The 18,756-nt window shown below is 37.5% G+C and overlaps 1 protein-coding gene across 1 annotated transcript in view; it reads left to right on the top strand.

Annotated features, from left to right (window-relative positions):
• LOC132365110 (ceruloplasmin-like) overlaps positions 1 to 18,190 on the top strand; it is a 31,387-nt gene extending 13,197 nt beyond the window's left edge. Inside the window, 5 exon segments of the mRNA XM_059921808.1 lie at positions 5,877 to 6,002; positions 9,153 to 9,262; positions 10,548 to 10,749; positions 13,267 to 13,406; positions 18,032 to 18,190. Coding sequence (XP_059777791.1) covers positions 5,877 to 6,002; positions 9,153 to 9,262; positions 10,548 to 10,749; positions 13,267 to 13,406; positions 18,032 to 18,190 — 737 coding nt within the window.
• The last annotated feature ends 566 nt before the right edge of the window (positions 18,191 to 18,756 follow it).

Consider the following 18,756-nt stretch of genomic DNA (forward strand, 5'->3'; position numbering starts at 1 on the left):
AAAGACAAACATCATATGATATCACTTATATGTGGAATTTAAGAAAATGACACAAATGAATTTCTTTACAAAACAGAAATAGACTCACAAAAAAAGACATAGAAAACAAACTTATGGTTATCAAAGGGGAAAGGGGAATAAATTTGGAGGTTGGGATTAACAGATACACACTACTATGTATAAAATAAATAACAATGACCTACTTATAGCACAGGGAACTATATTCAACATCTTGTAATAATCTATAATGGAAAAGAATCTGAAAAAATATATATATATTACTGAAGCACTTTGCTGTATGCCAGAAACATTGTAAATCAACTATAATTCAATTAAAAAAAATAATTTTTTAAAAGATCATCCAAAAAAAAGTAACTGGAAGAAAAAAAGAAAGATCTTTCTCCAACACTTTCTCTTCTCTGTTGTACACACTCACCCAGTGGCAAGTTATCACCCATTCCCCTCCCACTTCCTCCTCTCCTTTACCCCTGTAGATGTTTCCCTGGACTTAAAAAAAAAAGTAGTCTGCTTTTCGTTCTCTTTCCTAAACAGTATCCACCATAGTGAACACCTGGAAGTGTCAAGGGCTGTGCTATATGGAAATCATTGCTCTCTAAACAAATTCTCTTTCTCAAACCCTTTGAGTCTGAAGGGTTTGCTTCCTTGCCAGTCTTCTTCGCTCTTACCCTCCACGAAAAGTAACAGCAACCACAGAAATATGTACAGAGCTGAAAGAGAATGTTAGTGTGCATGAAGGTGCTACTAAGGAGCAAAGTCAGAACATCATGGGCATAAAATTGTCAAGATAAAAGACAGCTGGATTTCAGGTGGAATTTTCTGGTCTGAACCAAGCTGGAGTTTTTTTGTTGTTGTTGAGGTGGTTTGTTTTTGTTGTGGTCATTGTTTTGGGTTCTTCGTGGTTTTTTTTTAGCATCTTTATTGGAGTATAATTGTTTTGCAATGGTGTGTTAGTTTCTGCTTTATAACAAAGTGAATCAGCTATACATATACATATATCCACAAATCTCCTCCCTCTTGCGTCTCCCTCCCACCCTCCCTATCCCACCCCTCTAGGTGGTCACAAAGCACTGAGCTGACCTCCCTGTGCTATGTGGCTGCTTCCCACTAGCTATCTATTTTACATTTGGTAGTGTATATATGTCCATGCCACTCTCTCACCTCGTCCCAGCTTACCCTTCCCCTCCCCGTGTCCTCAAGTCCATTCTCTACGTCTGCATCTTTGTTCCTGTCCTGCCCCTAGGTTCTTCAGAACACTTTTTTTTTTTTAGATTCCACATATATATGTTAGCGTATGGTATTTGTTTTTCTCTTTCTGACTTACTTCACTCTGTATGACAGTCTCTAGGTCCATCCACCTCATTACAAATAACTCAATTTCATTTCTTTTTATGGCTGAGTAATATTCCATTGTACATATGTGCCACACCTTCTTTATCCATTCATCTGTTGATGGACACTTAGGTTGCTTCCATGTCCTGGCTATTGTAAATAGAGCTGCAGTGAACATTGTGGTACATGACTCTTTTTGAATTATGGTTTTCTCAGGGTATATGCCCAGTACTGGGATTGCTGGGTTGTATGGTAGTTCTATTTTTAGTTTTTTGAGGAACCTCCATACTGTTCTCCATAGTGGCTGTATCAATTTACATTCCCACCAACAGTGCAAGAGGGTTAACTTTTCTCCACACCCTCTCCAGCATTTATTGTTTGTATATTTTTTGATGATAGCCATTCTGACTGGTGTGAGATGATGCCTCATTGTAGTTCTGATTTGCATTTCTCTAATGATTAGTGATGTTGAGCATCCTTTCATGTGTCTGTTGGCAATCTGTATATCTTCTTTGGAGAAATGTCTATTTAGGGCCTCTGCCCATTTTTGGATTGGGTTGTTTGCTTTTTTTGATATTGAGCTGCATGAGCTGCTTGTTAATTTTGGAGATTAATCCTTTGTCAATTGTTTCATTTGCAAATATTTTCTCCCATTCTGAGGGTTGTCTTTTCATCTTGCTTATGGTTTCCTTTGTTGTGCAAAAGCTTTTAAGTTTCATTAGGTCCCATTTGTTTATTTTTGTTTTTATTTCCATTTCTCTAGGAGGTGGGTCAAAAAGGATCTTGCTGTGATTTATGTCATAGAGTGTTCTACCTATGTTTTCCTCTAAGAGTTTTATAGTGTCTGGCCTTACATTTAGGTCTTTAATCCATTTTGAGTTTATTTTTTTGTATGGTGTTAGGGAGGGTTCTAATTTCATTCTTTTCCATGTAGCTGTCCAGTTTCCCCAGCACCACTTATTGAAGAGACTCTCTTTTCTCCATTGCATATTCTTGACTCCTTTATCAAAAATAAGATGACCATATGTGTGTGAGTTTATCTCTGGGCTTTCTATCCTGTTCCATTGATCTATATTTCTGTTTTTGTGCCAGTACCATATTGCCTTGATTACTGTAGCTTTGTAGTATAGTCTGAAGTCAGGGAGTCTGATTCCTCCAGCTCTGTTTTTTTCCCTCAAGATGCTTTGGCTATTCAGGGTCCTTTGTGCCTCCATACAAATTTTAAGATTTTTTGATCTAGTTCTATAAAAAATGCCATTGGTAATTTGATAGGGATTGCATTGAATATGTAGATTGCTTTGAGTAGTGTAGTCATTTTCACACTATTGATTCTTCCAATTCAAGGACATGGTATATCTCTCCATCTATTTGTGTCATCTTTGATTTCTTTCATCAGTGTCTTGCAGTTTTCTGAGTACAGTTCTTTTACCTCCTTAGGTAGGTTTATTCCTAGGTATTTTATTCTTTTTGTTGCAATGGTGAATGGGATTGTTCCCTTAATTAACTTTCTGATCTTTCTTTGTTAGTGTATAGGAATGCAAGAGATTTCGGTGCATTAATTTTGTATCCTGCAACTTTACCAAATTCACTGATGAGCTCTAGTAGTTTTCTGGTGTCATCTTTAGGATTCTCTATGTATAGTATTATGTCATCTGCAAACAGTGACAGTTTTATTTCTTCTTTTCCAATTTGTATTCCTTTTATTTCTCTTTCTTCTCTGACTGCTGTGGTTAAAACTTCCAAAACTACATTGAATAATAGTGGTGAGAGTGGGCAACCTTGTCTTGTTCCTGATCTTAGAGGAAATGCTTTCAGTTTTTCACCATTGAGAATGATGTTTGCTGTGGGTTTGTCATATATGGGCTTTATTATGTTGAGGTAGGTTCCCTCTATGCCCACTTTCTGGAAAGTTTTTACCATAAATGGGTGTTGAATTTTGTCAAAAGCTTTTTCTGCATCTATTAAGATGATCATATGGATTTTATTTTTCAGTTTGTTAATATGGTATATCACATTGATTGATTTGTGTATAATGAAGAATCCTTGCATGCCTGGGATAAATCCCACTTAATCATGGTGTATGATCCTTTTAATGTGTTGTTGGATTCTGTTTGCTAGTATATTTTTGAGGAGTTTTGCATCTATATTCATCAGTGATTTTGGTCTGTAACTTTCTTTTTTTGTAGTATCTTTGTCTGGTTTTGGTATCAGGATGATGGTGGCCTCATAGAATGAGTTTGGGAGTGTTCCTTCCTCTGCAAATTTTGGAAGAGTTTGAGAAGGATGGGTGTTAGCTCTTCTCTAAATGTTTGATAGAATTCACCGTGAAGCCATTTGATCCTGTACTTTTGTTTGTTGGAAGATTTTTAATCACAGTTTCAATTTCATTACATGTGACTGGTCTGTTCATATTTTCTATTTCTTCCTGGTTCAGTCTTGGAAGGTTATACCTTTCTAAGAATTTGTCCATTTCTTCCAGGTTGTTCATTTTATTGGCATAGTGTTGCTTGTAGTAGTCTCTTATGATGTTTTGTATTTCTATAGTGTCCGTTGTAACTTCCCCTTTTTCATTTCTAATTTTATTGATTTGAGTCTTCTCCCTCTTTTTCTTGATGAGTCTGGCTAAAGGTTTATCAAATTTGTTTATCTTCTCAAAGAACTAGCTTTTAGTTTTATTGATCTTTGCTATTGTTTTCTTTGTTTCTATTTCATTTTTTTCTGCTCTGATCTTTATGATTTCTTTCCTTCTACTAACTTTGGGTTTTGTTTGCTCTTCTTTCTCCAGGTCCTTTAGATGTCAGTTAGATTGTTTATTTGAGATTTTTCATGTTTCTTAAGGTAGGATTGTATTGCTATAAACTTTGCTCTTAGAACTGCTTTTGCTGCATCTCATAGGTTTTGGATCACTGTGTTCTCATTGTCATTTGTCTCTAGGTATTTTCTGATTTCTTCTTTGATTTCTTCAGTGATCTCTTGGTCATTTAGTAACATATTTTTTAACCTCCATGTGTTTGTGTTTTTTACATTTTTTTCCCTGTAATTTATTTCTAATCTTATAGCATTGTGGTTGGAAAAGATGCTTGACATGAGTTCAGTTTTCTTAAATTTACTGAGGCTTGATTTGTGACCCAAGATGTGATGTATCCTGGAGAATATTCTGTATGCACTTGAGAAGAAAGTGTAATCTGCTGTTTTCGGATGGAATGCCCTATAAATATCAATTAAATCTATCTGGTCTATTGTGTCATTTAAGGCTTGTGTTTCCTTATTAATTTTCTGTCACGATTTAATTTCATCTTCTGTCCAGGAGTGAGGAAAATTACAGCCTTTTCCTCCACCCTTGACAGATCAGCTAGGAAACCTACAAGTCACTCCCAGGCACCCACATATAACGTTTCCATTAATCACATGGCATTTCTGTAGTCACACGATGTTTTCATATGTCAAATGGCATTTCCATACATTGCATAGTATTTCCAGAAGTCACATGTCATTTCCATACACCTAAATCTGTTTCAGTCCTGATATCCATGTGTCTATTGGAGTCCATTTTCTGGCATGGACCCTGAGAAGATGGATGTACGTGCTGACGGGGAGAAACTTTTACTTTTCTTGGCTCCTCATCGGCCTCCTGGGGTTTGCAACCCCTGGAGGGAGATCTGTTCTATCAAGTTCCCAGTGTTTTTGAGTGGGCTCTTATTTTTAGTAACAGCATCGTATTTGTTTTCTCTAGGATTCTGGCCAAATGTACTGAGCTAAATAACAAAATAGGGCCCTCTAGATTCCTTTATTATTTATACAAAAAAAAGTCCTTTTTAGAAAAGGAAAAACAAGCATAGTGTTTGAGACGGTAGAATTGCCATGAGAGGCAAAGAGTTGCTTTACTTCACTAGCATCTAGTGTCCACAAAGTCTCTTCGAGGCTCTGATTTTAGTAATTATAGCACAAGTTTAAGGAGAGTTCTTTCTGCTTAGTTCATCTCAAAACCATCTCTGTTTCAGAATTTTTAGAGCCACAAATTCAACCTGCCTCCAAATAGAAAGATGTTTTATAACAAATTATATACCTCCAGTTCTTGGCTTGGGTTGAAAAAGAGAGAGAGTAAAATGAAGGATCTTTACTTTGTGAGAGAGATAATTGCCCTGGGTCAATAAAGATGCCTTGCAGCTTCTCTCAGTCCTCCACTAGGGTGAAAGGGGAAAAGAATAAAAGGCTTAAATGATGAGGTTGGGCAAGAAAGAAAATAAAGTGTTCCACTTCTAAATTGAATGTTTTCATAGGCATTAACTGATGCTCATCGAAGTAAATTTTCTAGAGCTGGAGCTTATAAAAATTCTAGATGATTTAAAGGCAAAAACCATGTGTCATAAACCAGCAATGGTCCATTTGTTAAATGTGTTTTTGTTTCATTTGGCTGCATGTTAAGGAAAAGAATAAGTCACTGTGTATATACTTAAGGGGACAGATGACTCATAATTTAAAATAAATAACAACTATCCACACATTTTCCATTTTCTATTTCCTAGGTCCCATAATATTTCTTAGCCCTGGTGAGAAACTCTATACTGTCTTTAAAAATAGTGCCTCAAGGCCGTATTCTATTCATGCTCATGGGGTGAAAACAAACTATTCCACTGTTGTTTTAACACAGCAGGTAACTGCTTTGGGAGAAAGAAAAGTTCCAAAGCTTTTATGCAGGACTGTGGGGCTAACGTTTGCTCTTTTTTTCCTGTTTTTGTTTGTTGGTTGGTTTTGTGGAATACCTACTATATGCCATGCCATACTTTTTTTTAATTGAAGTATAGTTGATTTACAATATTATATTAGTTTCATGTGTACAACATAGTGACTCAAAATTTTTATAGATTATACTCCATTTATAATTATTATAAAATACTGGATTTATTCCCTGTACTGTATAATACAATATATCATTATAGCTTATTTATTTTATACATAGTAGTTTGTACCTCTTAATCCCCTGCTCTTATCTTGCCCCTCTCCACTTCTCTCTTCTCACTGGTAACCACTCTATATCCATGAGTTTTTTTTCTTTTTTGTTATATTTACTAGTTTGTTTTATTTTTTAGATTTCACGTATAAGTGATATTATAGTATTTGTCTTTCTCTATCTGAGTTATTTCACTAAACATAATACCCTCCAGGTCCATCCGTGTAGTGGCAAATGGCAAAATTTCATTCTTTGTTATGACGAGTAGTATTCCATTGTGTGTATGTGTGTGTGTGTGTTTGTGTGTGTGTGTATAACATCTTCTTTATCTACTCATCTGTTGAAGGACATTTAGGTTGCTTCCTTATCTTGGCTATTGTAAATAATGTTGCTATGAACTTTGGGTTCTATGTATATTTTCAAATTAGTGTTTTCACTTTCTTTGGATATATATCCATGAGTGGAATTGCTAGATCATATGGCAGTTCTATTTTTAGTTTTTTGAGGAACCTCCATACTGTTTTCCATAATGGTTGTTCCAATTTACAAACAAAACCTAAAGTTAGTAGAAGAAAGAAAGCATAAAGATCAGAACAGAGATAAACGAAATAGAGATTTCAAAAAGCAATAGAAAAGATTAATGAAACTAAGAGTTGGTTCTTCAAAAAGATAAACAAAATTGATAAACCTTTAGTCAGACTCATCAAGAAAAAGAGAGAGAGGGCCCAAATCAATAAAACCAGAAATGAAAGAAAATTTACAGTTGTAAATAGGAATATAAATGATCATAAGAGATTACTACAAACAATTATATGCTAATAAAATGGACAACCTAGAAGAAATGAATAAATTCCTAGAAACATAAAATCTTCCAAGACTGAATCAGGAAGAAAAATAGAAAACATGAACAGATCAATTACCAGTAATGAAATTGAATCGATTAAAATTTTTAAAAAACCCCAACAAACAAAAGTCCAGCACCAGATAGCTTCACAGGTGAATTCTACTAAACGTTTAGAAAACAGTTAACACCTATCTTTCTTAAACTATTCCAAAAAATTGCAGAGGAAGGAATGCTTCCAAACTTATTCTATGAGGCCAGCATCACCCTGATACCAAGACCAGACAAAGATATCACAAAAAAAGAAAATTATAGGCCAATATCACTGATGAACACAGATGCAAAAATCCTCAACAAAATACTAGCAAACCAAGTTCAATGACATATTAAAAGGATCATATACCATAATCAAGTGGGATTTATCCCAAGGATGCAAGGATGGTTCAATATCTACAACTCAATCAGTGCAATACCGCACATCAACAAATTGAAGAGTAAAACAATATGATCTTCTCAATAGATGCAGAAGAAGTTTTGAAAAATTTCAACATCTATTTATGATAAAAGCTCTCAACAAAGTTGGTATAGAGAGAACATACCTCATCATAATAAAGGCCATATATGACAAGAACACAGCTAACATTATACTCAATGATGAAAAGCTGAAAGCATTTCCTCTAAGGTCAGGAGCAAGACAAGGATGTCCACTCTCACCACTTTTATTCAACATAGTATTGGAAGTCCCAGCCACAGCAATCAAACAAGAAAAAGAAATAAAAGGAATCCAAACTGGAAAACAAGAAGTAAAACTGTCACTGTTTGCAGATGATATGATACTATACATAGAAAATTGTAAAGATGCCACCAAAAAACTGCTAGAGCTCATCAATGAATTTGGTAAAGTTGAAGGATACAAAATTAATATACAGAAATTTGTTGCATTTCTATACACTAACAACAAAATATCAGAAAGACAAATTAAGGAATAAATTAAGAGATTAGGGGTTTCCCTGGTGGTGCAGTGGTTGAGAATCTGCCTGCCAATGCAGGTGACACGGGTTCAAGCCCTGGTTTGGGAAGATCCCACATGCCGCGGAGCAACTAGGCCCATGAGCCACAACTACTGAGCCTGCGCATCTGAAACCTGTGCTCCGCAACAAGAGAGGCCACGACAGTGAGAGGCCCGCGCACCACGATGAAGAGTGGCCCCCGCTTGCCACAACTAGAGAAAGCCCTCGCACAGAAACGAAGACCCAGCACAGCCAAAAATAAATAAATTAATTAATCAATTTAAAAAAAAAACGATTTGGAAGTGGGGAGGCTGAAGATGGGGTTGGTTAGTGGAGAAGGAAGACTGTGTCACAGGTGCTTGGGAAAATTAACTTAAGCCTCGGGAAGGGGGGAGATGTAGAATGATATAGCAAGGGATGAGAGTGGGGACCAAAAGAACTTTCCTGCAAGAGTCAAGAGGATTTATATTAAGTAGGGCTAATGCAAACAGCTTTGTGGGTGGGAAGGAGGTGCATGTGATCTACAAATTGGAAGGTTCAGAGCTGTGATTCAAAACAATTTTGTCACATTTCAAAGGCTGAGTTATCTTCACTACAATAAATATTCATTGAACAAATGAATTAGATATTTAATGATTGATGTTTTTCAATGGCAGAATCACTATAAAGTTTTGATCCTGTAACACTGAGAACATAATAGCCAACACTGATAGTGACATCGACCTTGCCCTGTGGGCCAGGTAATGCAACACCAAGGGCTTCCTTTGCACCATCTTGTCTAATCCCTAAATCCCCATTTTATGTGCATGAGGAAACAGAAATCCAGAACGTGTAAACACATTGACTAAGACCACAAAGCAAGGAGCTGTAGAGCCGGAAGTAAAAACAAGGACTGTGCTGTTTAATATTTGTATAGCTTTAGAGTTTGTTCATTATCTGCTTCTCCATAAAGAAGTGTGATTTAAAAGATTCTATTTAAATACTTTGTATTTGCCTATTTCAGGAGAGAGCCGAACATACATTTGGCAGATTCCTGAAAGAGCTGGTCCTACCTCAAAGGACTTTGAGTGCATACCTTGGTTTTACTATTCAACTGTGGATGTGGTTAGGGTAAACCTTAAATCCCAGTTTTTATCCTCTCTCCTCTTAGAAATTATAATGAAAGAAAGGAGTTTATTTTTCTTTTTTAAAATATCTTAGTTTTATGTAAACTTTCTAAATACTGCTCAGTTTTTAATTCTATACAGGTTTGCATTTTTCAAGAGGAAACTAAATTATTACATTATGATTACTTAGATTTAGGCTATTTTCCAAAATGTTACAGTGGATTGGAAGATATAGAGATATATAGATATATGTAAAATTATATGATAATACTCTCTTCTTTGCTTCATTGAATAAGATTTGGGTTCCAGAAAACAAAGTATGGAGTTTTAAAATTCTATGATTAGTGACAAATAAATGCATACATAGCATATATCTTTTAAAAACTCTTAACTCTGGAGTTCCAGTTTATTTGTATTTTAAAAAAACACAAAAAACAAAGAGTTCACTCTTTGGCCTTTTAGTTATTTTTGGCCTACTCTCCACCAAACCAAGAACAGACACAGACATTCAACCCCAAAACAAAATAAATATAAACAAACCAAAGTTCCCAGCTGAAAGTGGCTGCGGAGGCAGAGGCATCACAGAGGGGGGGATCTGAGATCTTTAGACACGTCTGTCCATCAACTCCAGTGCCAAGGACTTCTAATTAAAACCGAAGTTCTGTTTTTTAATTAAAATTTCAAAGATAGAGCTAAATCCACTAAGGATTGTGTCTAAAATCCCTTTCAGGAGTTTGTTTTTCTCTTCAGACCTCAACTCTAATGAGTGAGATGATCACTTTTTTCAATCAAGAATTTAACATGGGGCTTCCCTGGTGGCGCAGTGGTTGAGAATCTGCCTGCCAATGCAGGGCACACGGGTTCGAGTCCTGGTCTGGGAAGATCCCACATGCCACGGAGCAACTGGGCCCGTGAGCCACAATTACTGAGCCTGCGCGTCTGGAGCCTGTGCTCCGCAACAAGAGAGGCCTTGATAGTGAGAGGCCCGCGCATCGCGATGAAGAGTCGCCCCCACTTGCCACAACTAGAGAAAGCCCTCGCACAGAAACGAAGACCCAACACAGCCATAAATAAAATAAATAAATAAAATTTGAAAAAAGAAAATGCTCCCTATTAAAAAAAAAAAAAAAGAAGAATTTAGCATGTCAAATACTTTGTTCCTTACACTCAGAATCCTAATCATTCAAAACTCAGGATCTGACCTCACTCAAATTAAAACTTGTTTCCACTCTTTTCCTTGACTGGGGAAAGTTGTGGGCACAGTTTATCATCTTGCTTTGCCTCTCCAGGATCTTAATAGCGGACTGGTAGGTCCTTTGATCGTATGTCGAAAAGACACCAAAGCCAGCATAGTTTACCGTGTTCTCCACTTCATGATTTTTAATGAGAATGAATCCTGGTACTTTGAAGAAAACATCAATACGTATTCTCAAGAATCAAACCAAGTAGACAGGAGTGATGCTACTCTTGACCTCAGCAACCAAATGCATGGTAATGCCCACTCACTAACTCACTGACTGTAGCCTACAGGTTGTTCTGCCCAAAGGAAACAGACAAAGGTTTACATCTGTCACTCTCAGAACAGTTTAAAGAACATGATCACATAGAGCTGGGGTGCAGATCACATGGACCAAGAGCCAGATGGTAAAGAGTTAGGCTTGTAGACCGTAGGGTCTCCACCGTGAGCTGTCTTCTATTCAACCCTTGTGGCACAAAAGCACCCACAGAAAAGATGTAAACAAATGTAAGTGGTAAGTAAATAATGTAAGTAAAAGTCAATAAACCGCATTTATGGGCGCTGGAATTTGTATTTCACACAATTTTCACAGGTAAGGAAATATTATTCTTTTTTGATTTTTTCCAACTTTTTAGACATTTAAAAACTATTCTTTGCTCATGAGCCATAGAGAAAAGGGCAGTGAGTGGGCTGGAACTGGCATGAAGGCTGCAGACCACTGTCCTAGCAGCACTGTGAATTCTAATGTCTCTGGAGCCCTGCGGGCAATGTAAAACCGAGGAGATCAGCTATCGTTTCTGGAGGGTCTGACTACAGGCTCTTCTAAGTATTTTACCTGGATGGACTGAGGGAGAGCTAGGGTTTGAGGCAAACTGAAGAGCACACGCCCCACCCACTCTTCCCCACCACCATTACCAAAGGAACTTCATAGGCAGGACCTTTAAAAATCCCATGCTCATCAACCAAAACTCTTTTATAGGTTCATTGTGACTAGATTCGCCTTATTTATGACCTACACCCGCCTCATCTAGAATCACAGTAATAAGACAATTATTCAAATAAAAAAGCATATAAACAAGCTCACTTATCACAGTCTTACTTAGTCAAACTTCAGGTCCCAATCCTTTCACCTGAGGAAGTTCAGGGATATGACTGGTTAAGGAATCCTTAACTAAGGCAAATGATCATTTTCACCTTCTTAGGTTTTATCCCCCTGCAAGAAATATATGTAAATTTAAAATTAATTCGAGGACAACATCCATTCTATCCATAGTCTTTTAATAAGCATCACAGAGGGCACAAAGCACTGTCCTAGGCCCTAAGGAGATACAAAAGCCATAAGATGGGTCGTCTCTCAAGTTGTTCAGTGTGTTGCCACAGTACAAGGCTGACTTGAGGAGGTGCCGTGACAGAAGTATAAACAGTGCTGTGTCTTAAATTCTTATTTGGGAGGTCAAAAAACGCTTCATGAAGGGGAGGAGAACTTTGAGTTGAGTATTTAAGGATGCCTGTGAGTCTGTCTAGTACAGAACGAATGACCTTCCAGGTGGAAAGAAGAATGTGAGCTAAGTCACACAGCATCTGGAAAGAAAAAGCCATCTGTGTGTGGAAGACCCTGAATATCCTGTTAACAATTTAAACTTGATCTAAACCGGGGTTTCTCAAGCTTGCCACTGTTGACATTTTGGGTCGGATAACTCTTTGTGATGAGGCTGTCCGGTGCATTGTAGGATGTTTAGCAGCACCCATACCCTCGACCCCCTAGATGTCAGTAGCCCCTTCCCCCAAGTTGTGAGAACTAAAAAATGTCTCCAGGCATTGACTCCCCTGGAGGACAAGATCCTGTTGAGAACCACTGTACTAAAGGCTTCAAGAGCTCTGAGCTAGGGAACAATAGGAGTAGATGTGTGTTTTAGGAACAACTCTGGCACTTATGCTCCAAGTGTGGTCCGTGGTCCAGCAGTAGCAGCGTCCCTTGGGAGCTTGTTAGAAATGCAGAATTTCAGGTTTCACAGTCCCAGTGAATCACAATCTGCATTTTAACAAGATTCCCCCAGCCACGTGCACAGTAAAGTTTGAGAAGCACTGATCTAAAGCAGAGTCTCCTAGTTTTTTTTCTATTACATCCCTCCATCAGCTAAAAGTGTTAGAGCCCAACCTCTATAGATATCTGGTTATTAATTATATGTTTGTGCCACTGTAATAATGTATTCTCTGCATTTCCAAAGATGCACACAAAGTAGAAAAGTAAAAAGGAGGATATATATAAAGAGAGAGAGGTTTTTTTTAAATTTTAATATTTTCTTCCCATTACCCATTGGAAGCCACGCCTGGAGAGGATTAGAGAGGGGGTGAGACAGGACCTCAGGCAAATGGCCATTCCAGTCATACTGGTGACAGATCATGAAGGTTTGATGTAAGACAGTTAAATGGGAACACATTCCTAATATTCTAAGCCTCTTGTGATACTTTTAAGTATACTTTAAATATATAGATATATTTAAGTATCCACCAATGTAAGTATCCTCACTTGTGAACTATTCTAGACCAACCCGATTATGTTAAAGCAAAGTCAGTGCCTCATTTCCTCAGGCAAGGAAAACTCTCTGTCTAGCATTAGACACACCCATGACTGGGTGGCTTGGTCATATTTAACGGCTTCCTTAGGCTGGCCTTAAAACCCTCATGGCCTCTGAAAATATCATGGTGCTTTTTAAAAAAACATATTACTTCAAATCCTTGTTGAATATAATAAACTGTGTCCTCCACAGCAATTAATGGAAGAATGTTCGGAAATAACCAAGGCCTGACATTTCATGTTAGGGATGAAGTGAATTGGTATCTGATTGACATGGGGGGTGAGTTTGACCTGCACACAGTTCCCTTTCATGGTCACAGCTTTCAATACACGGTAAGAGGCCTGGGCAGCTCCCTTTAGTTACTGTAGTACCTTGTAATCCAGTTGTTGGGGCAGCATGGCAAGATAACAGGACAGGAAATGACCACGCCAGGACTGAGGTTCAACACATACAATCTGCAATATATCTGATGCAAGTAAATAGTTATACCTTTAGCTTTTTATATCCCACAGACATTTGATAAATGCTTCTGAATATATGAATTGCATTTCTTACTCTGTTCTGATGCTTCTCAATAAGTAAATAAAACATCTATAATCATCCTTAGTTTTACCCTTTCTTTCCCAACTTATTTTTTTTTTTTTAAAAGGAATTCCTTTATTTTTATTTTATTTATTTATTTATTTATTTTTGGCTGTGTTGGGTTTTCGTTTCTGTGCAAAGGCTTTCTCTAGTTGCGGCAAGCGGGGGCCACTCTTCATCGCGGTGCACGGGCCTCTCAACTATCGCAGTCTCTCTTGTTGCGGAGCACAGGCTCCAGACGCGCAGGCTCAGTAGTTGTGGCTCACGGGCCTAGTTGCTCCGCGGCATGTGGGATACTCCCAGACCAGGGCTCGTACCTGCGTCCCCTGAATTGGCAGGCAGATTCTCAACCACTGTGCCACCAGGGAAGCCCCCAACTTATTTGTTTAATTTTCAAACTCTCAGTGACATAAAAGAAAAACTCCTTGAACACTCATATACATTTTGCTGCATTTGCTTTCTCTCTATATATATGTTTTTTTCTGAATCCAATTGAAAGTAAATTGCAAACACCATGACTCTTCACTCCTAAATACTAAAGCATGTGCATCCTAAGAATAAAGACAATCTGCCTCAACCACAATAACGTTATCACCTGTTTCAAATTAACATTAATTCAATAATAGAATCTAACATACAGTCCATTCAAATATCACCAGTTGTTCCCAAAACGCTCTTTGTAACTTTTCTTAATCCAAGATCTAATCATTTATATTTAGCATTTGGTTGTCATTGTCGTATCTTTCCTAAAATCAGGAGACCTTTTCCTTTTTTTTCTTGATCTTTCATGATGTTTCGTTTTTGAAGCGTCCAGGTCAGTTTTGTAGAACGTTCCATATTCTGTATTGTTCTGATCGTTTCCTTGTGATTGGATCCATGTCAAACACCTTTGGCAAGAGCACTGCATAGGTGAAGCTGTGTACTTCCCATACATCACATCAAGAGGCACACAAGGTCAGCAGGTCCTAATACTGTGAAGGCTAAGTTTGATAACTTTATGAAGGTGATGTGTACCATTCTCCCCCTTTTAAAAATATCATCTTCCTATTGTAATTAATAAGTAATCTGTAAAGTAAATTTTTGTATAATTTATTACAACAATTTTTCATCTTGTAGTTTTAAAAAGGATCCACTGATGATCCTTGCCTGACTCAGTTTTTATAATGGGGATTACAAATGGTGGCCTTCCAATTTTATTATTCCTTTAATATTTGTTATCAAATTAAAATATGGAACTAGGTGTGAACTGGCTTTATGGTACCTTTATTATTATTATTGCCATCTTTTTCTACTTTATGAGTTCTTACTCTCTTTATATCTTCTGTCTGAATTGCTTTCCATCACCCCACCTGTCATATTTCTTTACAATTTTTTTTCACTGACCACTTTTGATAGCTATTTCTCTAATTTATTATAAGTATTTTCAATTTTATCCTTCCTCTTTCTATCTCCGAGTATCATTTATTTACTTAAAGAGCATTTTCTTTATTTCCTCATCCTAATCCCTTATATAAACATTAATGTGCAATTGAAGATGAATTATATTTTATGTATTTGACACCTCACACTTTTCATCTAGCCACTTGGCATGATACAGTCTATCTTTTACACATTGATAGAAGCTTCACATAAAGTGTTCCTGAATTCTAGATGCATTCAGTTCATAGTTACTTTAATGCTCTGGGCCTATCATAGAAATAACTTAATGATTGTGTGTGACAATTGACACAAAGCTTTACTGGTGTGTTGCTTTCTTTTCTTTAATAAACAAACTTATTTCCCTTAAACACTTTTTTGCTTAAAAACTAATTTTATAACAGAGAATTTTATATAATAGAGAGAATAAAATAATGAACCTCTTTATCCATCACCCACGCCCAACAGTCATGACATTTCTATGCTTCCATCTATGCTCCCCATATTTTTTAAGGAAAAGCCTAGATAATAGGGTTGTTATTAAGTTCATAACTGTTTATATTAGACTTTAAAAACTAGAACAAAAGAGATTAAAATCCGGTTATAGTTTTTTACAGTGTATTTGTTGTTCAATTCAGATTGTTCAGTTCAACAAATGCCTATTATATTCCTAGAACCATGCCAAGTGTTGTGTGGAGATGAAAGGAAACCAGAGTTATCTTTCAGTGGTTACATCTACATAAATGATCATTTTATAAGGTGTCAAATTAAGTGGACTTTATGGTAACATTTCTATAATGATGATTATAGCTAACCTTTATTAAGTCCTTATGTGCCAGATGCTATGCTTAGTGTTTTGCATGGATTTCTCATTGAACCCACACAACTTTCCTATGAAAGAGGTACTATTTTATCACCATTTTATAGGGAAATGGAGGATTAACAAGGTAAAGAACTTTCCAACAAGCAGGAAGTGTTAAACGTAGGATTTGAACCCCTGGCTCTGACTCCAGAGCCCCTCACTCTTAGCCTCTTCAGAAAGCTGCTTCCCTTAAGAATGATCCTATTTGGGACTTCCCTGGTGGCGCAGTGGTTAAGAATCTGCCTGCCAATGCAGGGGACACGGGTTTGAGCCCTGGTCTGGGAAGATCCTACATGCCTTAGAGCAACTAAGCCCGTGCACCACAACTACTGAGCCTGCGCTCTAGAGCCCGCGAGCCACAGCTACTGAGCCCACGTGCCACAACTACTGAAGCCCGCGCGCCTAGAGCCCGTGCTCCGCAACAAGAGAAGTCACCGCAACGAGAAGCCTGCACACCGCAACGAAGACCCAACACAGACAAATAAATAAATAATTAATTAAATTTATTTTAAAAAAAGAATGATCCTATTTGTACCACGGAACCTGGTACCATCAGCTGTCAACTCTAGCCACTCACTCCAAACCCATCACAGATGGACTCAAATAGTCTTCCCCTCCCCTTGAGGTTAAACTGAAGTACTCCAGCAATGATGCAGCTGCTGGTCTGTATTCCCTGGAACATCTAGGCACAGCAGAGCAGCCCCCTGGGGTTAGTAACTGGGTCTTGGGACAAGCCAGCCAGTCACGTCCTATTCCCTAAGGCTGTGGTTTCCTTCGGCGCCAGGGCTCCAGGTACATATGGTACATTTACTAATACCTTGGACATTGTCAGTTCTTAGTTAAAATCGTTTCATGTTGTTCTCCACATTTTCTGACATCTTAGAAATGTATCTATGTCAGCCATATCGTTGTCACTTCAGATGCAAAATTAATTTCCCTAAATAGCAATGACTCAAGTGGGAGACGGCTCAGCCTTCCCCCTACCTTCTAACATCTCCAGGGAGTCTTGAGAGCCTACGTTTCTTCTAGCCATCTCCAACTCTCATTTCCTGCTTCTGCTCAGTTTTCTGGCTTCTCACCTCCTGTGGCTGGTATTTCCTCATGTCTCTGTGCAGCTCCAAATTGGAACACACCCCCATTTCTTAGGACTCAACCAAACACAAAATCAAGGCCATTGTGGGTCATAGACTTCAAGTGAAATTTTGGGGGTAAATAAGAGGGTTTTTATTATTATTATTACACAGTGAAAGCATCACCATTTGTTGTTACCATTTGACATTAAATGCCCTTGTCTTTAATTATCCCTCTGCTATGCATGGCTGAGAACCTCTGGCTCTCCTGCTTTTTATTCTCACCCTCAAGACTTCTTTCTCTGCATTCTTCCTCTCCACATTCTCTTGACTTTTCTCCTCTCTTCACATTATTCTGGACCCCATCTTGAGCTGCACTCTCCAACACATCCCCCATCCTCCAAATACCCCCCATATTATTATACAGAGAAATTCATCTCCCTCTTACTCTCTTTCTAATCTAACCTAGCCAGGCCCTGGGTTTCATTTATCAAAATCAAAGTAGCCTACAGATGAGATAGTCTCCTAAACCTCAGGTTCTCTTCTAAGGAGAGAAATTGGCTATTAAAGCCCTCAGCCCTCAGGCCCAACCCCAGAAGGCAGAGGTAGGTCCACTTCTTCCTGTAACCATGAGTTTTCCTGATAGCTACATCTAGAGAAATGATCATCTTCATATCACCAACATCTCTAGTTAGAAATATTTCAGTTAAAACCTTGGGGATTTGTGAAACCGATGTTCTCTGAAATCTAGAGCATTCTGTGTGAGACGCTGACAAGGTACCTAACACCGATACGGACACAGGCATCCTGTTAGAGCGAGATGTTTTCCCTGTGGCCTATCACTAAAAAGTTCTAGGACTTCCTTCTCCAAACTCTCAATTGTATTCAGAGGAGAGGTGCAGTGGTACCTAATGCATTCTAATCGTCATCTGACGAAGTATATAGAAATGAGGAGTTACAGCAAACAGTAAGGTGTGTAAATGACTGATACCTCTTATAAGCTATTTAATTTTGTCTTTTTGTTGAGGATTAGGGAGAGTATCACTCTGATGTTTGTGATCTTCCTCCTGGGATCTATCAAACTGTAAAAATGTATCCAAGAGATGTTGAAATCTGGTTATTTCATTGTCATATCAAGGTTCACATTGGGGCTGGAATGGAAAGTACTTACACTGTAATCGAGTGAAAAGATAAGCCTAATTAATTAAAAGTGATGATATGTAAATAAACTCGGTGTTTATATAAGGATATCTGATCCACTGGACGTTTACATGATGTGACACACCACTCATTCATTCAAAGACTACTGTTTTGACAGGACCAAGATAATCTAGCTTTATTTTCTTTACCAAATTTAGGTAACTATATCTGATCTGATAAAAGATACTTCAGAGTTAAATGTAATTTCTAGATTCCTACAATATATGCATGAGGATTTGAACAGATAATTCATAGAAGATGAAATACAAATGACTATTGAACCTATAAAGATATCTAAATTGCTCATAATCAAATCACTTAAAATTGCATTTAAACAACAGTAAGACACTTTTTGAATGAGAAAGCCATCAATTTGGCAAAGTTTTGTTTTGTTTTTTTTCCAGTGATAGTATCAATAACAGTGTGGTGAGAGGGTGCAATGCACATACTTTGGTGGAAGTGTATACTGTTTCCACAACTCTGGAAAGAAACAAAATAACGATTCTAATAATCTTATTTTCACATTCAAGTGACATTTTATTTCCTCTCATT

The sequence above is a fragment of the Balaenoptera ricei genome, chromosome 4 (genome assembly GCF_028023285.1).
Source record: "Balaenoptera ricei isolate mBalRic1 chromosome 4, mBalRic1.hap2, whole genome shotgun sequence".
Classification (NCBI taxonomy): domain Eukaryota; kingdom Metazoa; phylum Chordata; class Mammalia; order Artiodactyla; family Balaenopteridae; genus Balaenoptera; species Balaenoptera ricei.